The sequence below is a fragment of the Hevea brasiliensis genome, chromosome 5 (assembly GCF_030052815.1).
Source record: "Hevea brasiliensis isolate MT/VB/25A 57/8 chromosome 5, ASM3005281v1, whole genome shotgun sequence".
Lineage (NCBI taxonomy): Eukaryota > Viridiplantae > Streptophyta > Magnoliopsida > Malpighiales > Euphorbiaceae > Hevea > Hevea brasiliensis.
The window spans coordinates 109,843,292-109,852,722 of NC_079497.1; the positions used below are offsets into that span (position 1 = coordinate 109,843,292).

Sequence of the window (9,431 nt, forward strand, 5' to 3'; positions counted from 1 at the left end):
TATATATATATATAATTAAATATAATTCATAAATTTCCCATAAAAATAAATCAATTCAAAATCGATTCGGTTTGATTTGATTGGATTTGAATATATAAAATTACTATTGGGATATGTTCGGTTTAACTGATATTTTTCTCTTAAAAATCGAATCGAACCTAAATAACTGAAATTTTTATAATATAAAATTGAATCGAACCGATTGAATTTTAAAACTGAACCGATTAAATCAAATTGATTCAATTTGGTTCAATTTTTCAATTTGAACCGAAATCTACTCACCCCTAACTAGAGCTTCAAAATCCTAACTCATCTAAGAACTTATTTGGCATTGCTTTTAAGAAAATTATTTTTTAAAATATACTAATTAAAAAGTATTAAAGAATAATTTAAAATTTAATTAAATAAATTTTAATTATAAAAATATTAAAAAAATAAAATAATTTCTTTCAAATTATCTTTTTTAACAGCATTTAAAATAATACTCTTATTCAGAAAAGTAATTTCAGCGTAATTCTAGACAGGTACTAGGTACTTTATGTCCTGCATGTCTCCCCCGCTGTGAGAGCTTCACCAAGATAAGCAAACATCAAATCTATCTACACACCAAACCAAGATGGGAGGGGACAAGAGGCCTTTCCCTGTCTAAAGGCAGGGAAATCAAACTAAAACCGCTCAACTTACCTGAAAGGCTAAAAGACCAAGGAGAGAACTTGAGAGAAACTCCTCTCTCTAGAAAACCTAAATTCTATTTGTGGTTCAGTTGATAGTAATTATAGCTGATTGACAATTTTTTTTTTAGCAGAGTGGGTGATTAATAGTTATCAACTGATAACTAATTAATATAGTGATAACTAATTAATATAGTGTTTAATGAAAAGAGAGAGAGAGAAACAGGTAAAAAGAGGGAGAAGAGACAAGTGAAAATTAAAATTTACGTGGGGGAAGAAAATTTGTTTGTTTATTGAGAAAACACTAACAGAGGAAGAAGTTCACAGTGAGAAAACACTAATTATTTTATGTTAAAAGAATTGTTATATTTCATTAAATTAATGTTATAAAAAAAAATCTTTTTTATTGTTTATAAAATGTCTCATTCACGCTTTATTTTCTATCAGGCGTTGGACTTTGGCTTTCATATGAAAATTATGAATTGATTAAGACAGAAAGCTTAAAATGAGATGAAAGCCTTAACTCGCATTCTTCTTTAAACCTTCTCTCTTCTTATCTTCCTTGTGAGCTTTCTAGGATGATTACTTATGAGTATTTTTACCGGTGGATATCTCTTATTTTTTCTTTTTATTTTTTTTATTCTCAATCATCTCTAAATTTACATCATTTTAGAAAAAAAAAAAATTATATTTATTCTCAATCTATTTTTATTAATAAATCTGAATTTTATCACCTTCTTTAGGAGAATTTGATATCTCCTCTTCCGTGAGAATTTGTTATTTCATCTTTTACGAGCTTTTACTCTTTTCTCCGTTACGAGGATCTTTTTTCCTTTTCATTATGTAGTTATTAGGTGTTTTGCTTTGTTATTTAGGTAGAAGTGTAATGATAGAAAGTACAAATTTTCTTTTTATGAGAATATCAATATTTGATAGTTTATAGATTAGGCTTATATAAAAATTGTGGAGTCAGTTAAACAGTAGTATTAAATGGAGCGTGCTTCCCACTAAATGAAGTATGCTTTTTTACTAAATGGCTAAATCAAATGATTTGTCAATACAATCTGATCTTTTAAATCAAGATAATTGCTAATATATAATTTAAATAAGTGATTTATTTTAAATTAAAAACCCTATCTTTTATTTTCTTTAAAAAAATGAAAGCTTAAAATGCGCTTATTTAAATATTGTGACAAAATTAAGGGGAAATTAAACCTTTTTTATTTTCCTTTTTTTTTTTAATTTTTGGTGTTTTAATTCTAAAATTGAAATATTTATTTTTTCTAATTTGAAATAATTTAATTTTCTTAAATATAAAAATATCTTTTTTATTTAAAAATTACACAAATTAAAATTTTAAAAGATTGGACTTAATTAAAAAAAAAAGATAAAATAAAATAAATAAATAAAAAAACAAACAAACATGGCTGAATGCGGACCCAAAAATAAACGTCCAAAGTTACAAACGGCAGTATCCAAGTTCTACACAACTGGCTGTGTGAAGGGGGCCAGGCCATTTGCAGGAAACAGAGAGAGACAAGGAAACCAAACCAATGATCCCCACCTCCTTCCCTCAGGCCCCAGCCGATAGCAGGATAAACTTGGCAAAGTACACTGTCCTTCAGCTTACTACATATCTCAGCATTTATGCAAGAAATTTGGTCCCATATAGATAATAATCCAGCAATCAAATGATTGTTTTCTTGGGACATCCCAGGAAAATCCTTTCAGAATTTTGAGCGACTTGGATCTTGTTATTATTGCCTAAACTATTTAATAATTATCATACCCTCCATATTGTTTTCAATTTTACGAATATGATATTTTCAAAAGAGAATAAATTGATTAATAATTAATGAATTACATGGTGAAAATTAGTTTATTCTTTTAATTTTTTTTATAAAAATATAAATCTCACAATTAATAGATGCAAAAACTCAAATTTAAAAGTCGTTTAGAAGTGAAAAGAAAAAAAAAAAAAATCTTATTATCGTTGACTGGATATCATAAACAAAGTCATTGAACTAATTGTGGAAGAAAAGACCCGCTAGTCTCAATCATCGTCATAAAGAGAAGCCAACAGCTCAAACAACTTCACTGTCTTAGCCACTGGACTAACTTTTATGGTGCTGATTTTTTTTAAATAGTATTTAGTTTAATTTATAAATATTTAAATTTTTAAATAATTATATATTTAATTAAAATATTTATAAATATTTAATAAAAAATTAATATATTTAATAAAAAATAATTATAAATATATTTAGTATTAAAATAATTAAAAAATTAAATTAAATTTATGATAAAATTTTAAAATTAAATAAAAATAATATAATAAAATACTTAATCAAATTAACTTTTAAGTATTAAAATAAAAAATTAGATTACCTAACTTATTTGTTTAGTTTACAAACTCATCTTGTAAACTCAAAAATTATTTGTAATTAAGATAAACATTCTCTCTCTCTCTCTCTCTCTGCATATATATAACTAGGTAGAAGCATAGCTTTTATATTTTCTCATCCTGTACACAAAAGATTCTTGCCTTTTGCCTAGATTAATGCTTTCCATTAGGATAATGGGAACTTGGTCCATATCTCTTTGGTTTCTTCCTCTGTTCTCTTTACTAGCTTCTGGTAACTCATCTGCCCATTTCATACCAATAAGATTCCCAACTCGAATCGCTCAGTTTCAGGCAGAGAATAAGGTCTCTGTTTCTACTCCAAATGGGTTGTACAAAGAGAAATTCTTCACTCAAATACTTGATCACTTCAATTTCAACCCCAAGAGCTACCAAACATTTCAGCAGAGATATTTGATTAATGACACTTTTTGGGGGGGGCCGGAGAAGAATGCTCCAATCTTCTTATACTCAGGAAATGAGGGAGAGATTGAATGGTTTGCTCAAAATACAGGATTCATGTTTGACAATGCACCTCGCTTCAAAGCCCTTCTTGTCTTTATTGAGGTATATATCAAATCTAGAGTTCAGAAATCTCTCTATGATACGGTCAATTCTTGACGAAAAGTTTTCTTTCTTTCTTCCTTCTGGTTTGGGCTAGCTACTGATTAATTAATTAATGTGAATTTGCAGCATAGATTCTATGGAAAATCCATGCCTTTTGGAGGTAATAAAGATGTTGCTTACAGCAATTCAAGTACTCTTGGTTACCTGAGTTCAACTCAGGCCCTGGCAGATTATGCCACTCTTATCACTGATCTAAAGAAGAATTTGTCTGCAACTGACTCCCCTGTGGTGGTTTTTGGAGGTTCCTATGGTGGAAGTAAGAATTCTTTATATAATATTAATTTTCTTTTGTGTTTTTTTCTCCTGGATATTAATATACACAAGTCTTGATGATCTTGAGATGGGAAGTTTAAGTAATTAATTAAAACAAAAAAACAAAAATCAATCAGAGATCTTTTCTTGGTCTTGCAGTGTTGGCTGCTTGGTTCAGACTGAAATATCCTCATGTTACCATTGGAGCCTTGGCATCTTCTGCACCAATTCTTGGCTTTGTGAACTTGACTTCTCCATATAGCTTCACCAGAATTATCACTCAAGACTTTAGAGTTCTCTCTCTCTCTCTCTCTCTCTCTCTCCATGAAATTGACATATGAATTTTATATTTCCCCTTTTGTCCATGCTAGAGGATATTATAATTATGATAAACCCATTTTGCCAAAAATTTTTAAATAGTTTACTAATTTGCATATGAAAATGGAAAATAGAATGAGAGTGAGAACTGCTACAAAGTGATAAAAGGATCATGGCAACAAATTGAAGACACAGCAAGTCAAAAGGGAGGACTTGAAAAGCTGAGAAAGTCTTTTAAAATATGCAAGTAAGAGCATGTGAAATATTTTCTTAATTAATTTTTAAATATAGTTAATTATTGGTATCTCCCATACAATAATTAATTAATTAATTAATTAATTGGTTTTTCTTGTTACAGGAATTATATTAGTGCAGGAGCTTTGGAGAGTTGGCTTTCCACCGCGTGGACCTACACAGCCATGACTGATTATCCAACCCCATCCAATTTTTTAAACCCCATGCCAGCCTATCCAGTGAAACAGGTTTTAATTTAATTATTTAATCACGCGATAATATATATATATATATATATATATATATATATATTGTTTGATATTCATATAAAAATAAATTCAATAATTATTAGATTAAAAGAGTATCTGGTTTGATTGGTAGATGTAATTGGTTTGATTGGTAGATGTAATTAATGGTTGATATTCATTTAAACAGTTGACTTAATCTATTTAATAAAATTATCAAAATTATAATAACTGATAAACTATTTACCAAGTTTTAATTTATTAATTATTAATTTTATCAGCTCTATTTCTTTAGCTTTTTCTTATAATTAGTAATTTATTTGAATTTATTTTTTATTTAAACTATATTATCTTTTTAAAATTTATTAATTATAAAATTTTTTATTTTAAAATTAAATTTTTAATTAATAAATTATTTATAATTATAAGAAATAATAAATGAATGTATTATAAATAATAATTAAATAAGTTATAATATTTATTTTTATTATTAGTTAAAATTGATTATATTTTTAATTTATATATATATTTTTTGAAATAAATTAATAATTATATATTTATTTTAATAATAAAATAAATAATATAATATACACTCTTATTAATCATATTACATATTAATAATAATAAATAGATATAATTTTATGAAACACTTAAGTATTAGCTATAATTAAATATTAGTTATTCATTATATCTAATAATTAAATTAAATAATTATATAAAATGAATTAAAATAAATATAACAAATTTATAAATTTTAACATAAATATTTAATTTAATAATTATTTAATTTATTTTTATGTAGGATCGAATTTATAATAACGTCACTCTAAATGAAATCGTAGCCGTTGCTTTTAGCCTTTGAAGTTTCTGTTTTTTAATTTTAGGTGAGTGGGTTTCGTTTTCTTCTTCTGTCATTGGAGGGTAGAATGGTCATTAAGCAAAATATTGACAAGCTCACGCTTTGCCTTCGCCGTGAAATAGATGTGCAAGGCGATCGATGATCCAACGACCGGAAATGATACATTTGCGAAACTACACAGTGCGGCTAGTGTTTACCGTAACTACACTGGAACCGCCACGTGTTTCGATCTCGACGATAATTCTGATCCTCACGGCCTCGGTGGATGGACTTGGCAGGTACATTTTTAAAATTAAACAAATCTAAACCATTAATTGCATTATTCCTTAAAATTTATTAATAGAAATATATAAGATAATAAAATACTCTTTAAAATATGTAAAATTTAACACTTTTCATATATGGTAATATAAAGAGTGATGATTAATTTTTTTTTTTTTTTAAAAAGAGTTTTTAATAATTAAACCAATTATTGAAAGAGATTACTTTATAATCACATGCAGAATGGGAAAGGGCAACCCACTATATATATATATATATATATATATGAAATTGATGAGAAAGAAGGCATGTGAGAGTATCCCATGTTGCTTCACATGCAAATGTCTGTGATTATAATGATTGTTAACAAAGATAAGCACTTTTGGAGCCTGGATTTCCTTCATCATATTCAAGTGGCCCATCTTGTTTTCTTCATATCAAACATCTTGTTATTGATGATATTCCTTTCCACTTTCAAGTAAAGCTACTCCTTTTTAAATTTTCAACTGCCCTCCCTTATCATCTATGGAATGGAGGTAACACACCCACCCATAATATAGCCCCAAAGATAGGGTAAATTGAGTTTTTTTTTAAATATTTATATATATATGTTTTTTTTTTTTTTTTAGCTTTTGGAGTATTAGATTTAGTTGAGTTTAATTACAAGAAATTAATCTCATATTTTAATTTTTTTATAATATTTTATTATTTATTTATTAATAAAAAAATTTTCTAGATATGTCCATGGCAGGAAATTTCCTTCTCTCTTAAATTTTCTTTTAGGCTCACTGTCTTGGGCCTCGTTTCTAAGCCCAACAAAATAATTCACAAGAACAAAATTTCATATAATTGGACCCTACCCCATCACAATAATTATTACATATTATATGTATTATCATTGAAAACATATTTTTTAAATAAATTAATTTAAAATTATTAAAATAAATTTATTATAAAATTTAAAATAATTAAATTAATTTTTTAAAATATAAAAAAATAATTTTTGTAAAATATATTTTTTTGACTTTTCAACCTATATGTGCAATGGTTAGCCAACATTGTAAGGGTATTAATATTTATTTATTTATTTATTTATTTATAGAATTTTTAAGGTAGTGTACAAGTGAAATGATTTAATAAATTATTTATTAAAAAAAAGAAATGGGTTGAAAAAAAAAAAAAGGGAAAACAATGGATTACATTAGCCTAGTTATCTGAAAAAAATGATTCAACCACTCTGTTTTTCTTGGAAACATTGGTTTTGTAGGCATGCACAGAGATGATACTTCCAACAGGAGGCAGCGATGAGGAAAGCATATTTCCAGCTTCCGAGTGGGACTACAATGATAGGGCCACTTTTTGCAAATCTTACTTTGATATTGAGCCTCGACCCGACTGGATTCCCATCGAGTTTGGTGGCCATGTGGGTATTTCTTCTATTCCCATTATTAATTCTACCGATAAATTTCAATAGTGTGGCATTAGAGATTATAACAAAATTATTCCTAAATTTAAAATTTTGTATAAAACTTCTTAGATTTTAAAATTTTGTATAGTAAAATATTTTTAACTTTTAATAGTCGATTTTAAATAATTTAAAATAGCGATGACATGAACAATTCTCCTCTATTTATATGATAACGGTAAAATTGATTATAAATTTTTTTTTTATAGATCAATCATGAAGCACTTAATATATAGCAGCCGATAAAAGAAATTTATAGTTGAAAAATAATAGTAATTATCCATATTATCACTATTCTAAATTATCCATATTAGCGTACTACTTATAAACTGACTATTGAAGATTATGAGATTTTATTGCGCAAAGTTTCAAAATTCAGATAATTTTATATTATATTTTTAAGTTCAAAAATATTTTTATTACAACTTCTAAAGTTTATGAACAACTTTTAAAATTTATCCTTCACTCTTTCTAGAAGATTGGCCGCAGACTAAAATCATTGGATTACCTTTACGATTCAATTGACTTTAGTTTGAAAATGGCTTTATTTGAAAAGGTTCTGATTCAAAACAGTTCCGATTTAAGATAATTCCTGTTTAGCCTTAGATATTATTACAATATACTAAATTTTTAGATATAATTTATAAATTAAATAATTTAGTTTCTAATGTAAAAAATTAAAATATATTTATATAAACTTAAAAAATAAAATAAAGAAAATAAGTTTTTGAATCAATCGATTTCGAGTTCGGTTCAAGGAGAGAAGGGCCCTTAACTAGTCTCCCTAATCCTAGTTTAAGGCCCGAAACCGTTACTCAGAATCATTCAGAGTTTAACTAGAGTGATCCCAGTTTGATTCAAGAACCAAATTAACCTTTGACTAAGTCTACTTCATAGGATATAATTCTTATAAGCTCAAATTTATATAAAATTGATTTTTATAATTATTAATTAAATATTTATGTCTAAAATTATGTATTCACTATATACATTTTAGTTAATTTTGTTTTATTTATTGTAAATTTAATTTTTATATGAGATTAAACTTATGTTAGATTTGCCCTTCTTCATATACCTTTGCATGCTAAATCAATTAATACTCTTTGAATTTGAATTTTTGACTGTTTTGGACAGAATATTAAGAGGGTGTTGAGAAGGTTTGGAAGTAATATCATATTCTTTAATGGGTTAAGAGACCCTTGGAGTAGTGGAGGGTATGTTCTCTCTCTTTCTCTCTCTCTCTCTCTTGCTAATTTTACTTTTAATGGCTAAATATGGAAAATGCAATCTTTTCTCACTTTTGTTGCTTGATGGGTATTATATTGCAGGGTCCTAAGTGATATATCCAAGAGCATAGTTGCCATAGTAGCAGAAGAAGGTTAGTGGATGAAATCCTGAAATCAGAAATTAAGTTAAATAAAATAAGATCAAATAATTAATTAATTTAAGTTTTTGTATAATGTGTGGAACAGGAGCTCATCATGTAGACTTGAGATTTGCAACTAGTGAAGATCCAACATGGCTTCAAGAAGTGAGGAAAAGAGAGATCAAGATCATTGCTCAATGGCTTTCTGAGTACTACCAGGATTTGGCCCTCACTTATTCCTAAGTCTTTATATCAACCCATGGAGACACTATAATACAACACCCACAAATAAATCCTTGATTTCAAATTAGTCAAAATACTTGATTATATAAAATTTTTTCTCCGTCGTTTATTTCTGATTCACACCAAATTTACGTTAATATATTTCAATATTATATTTGGAGACATGGATTGCAATTAGGGGTGTACATTATTTCGTTATAATTAAATAATTAAATTGAACCGAACCAATGAAATTTAATTATTTTGGTAATAGTAAATTCGATTCAGTTCGATTTTTGGTTAGTAATAACAAAAATTTATTATTTTCGATTATCGATTCAGTTACCTTTAATTTGATAATCAAACTGACTGAAATAACCGAATTTTAATTAATTAATATATTATTTATAATTTTATTAATATTTTATTATTTATAATTATTATTTATATGATTTTATAATAATATTTAACTTATAATTATTATCTCATTAATATTAAATTTTATTTATT

At 26.6% G+C, this 9,431-nt stretch overlaps 1 protein-coding gene across 1 annotated transcript; it reads left to right on the top strand.

Annotated features, from left to right (window-relative positions):
- The first annotated feature begins 3,171 nt into the window (after positions 1–3,171).
- LOC110638985 (uncharacterized) lies at positions 3,172–9,102 on the top strand. Its single transcript, XM_058147402.1, has 10 exons — positions 3,172–3,639; positions 3,766–3,955; positions 4,111–4,244; positions 4,404–4,516; positions 4,628–4,751; positions 5,730–5,885; positions 7,136–7,291; positions 8,468–8,547; positions 8,662–8,711; positions 8,806–9,102. The coding sequence occupies exons 1-10, from the start codon at positions 3,232–3,234 to the stop codon at positions 8,940–8,942; spliced, it is 1,548 nt and encodes a 515-aa protein (XP_058003385.1). The 5' UTR covers positions 3,172–3,231; the 3' UTR covers positions 8,943–9,102.
- Positions 9,103–9,431: the final 329 nt, after the last annotated feature.

Excerpts from the sequence above, each read along its gene's own strand:
- LOC110638985 (XM_058147402.1), top strand. The coding sequence starts at position 3,232 with ATGCTTTCCATTAGGATAATGGGAACTTGGTCCATATCTCTTTGGTTT. Across the intron at positions 4,752-5,729 it reads CAGCCTATCCAGTGAAACAG|ATGTGCAAGGCGATCGATGA; the intron begins GTTTTAATTTAA and ends GCCGTGAAATAG. Across the intron at positions 5,886-7,135 it reads TCGGTGGATGGACTTGGCAG|GCATGCACAGAGATGATACT; the intron begins GTACATTTTTAA and ends TTGGTTTTGTAG.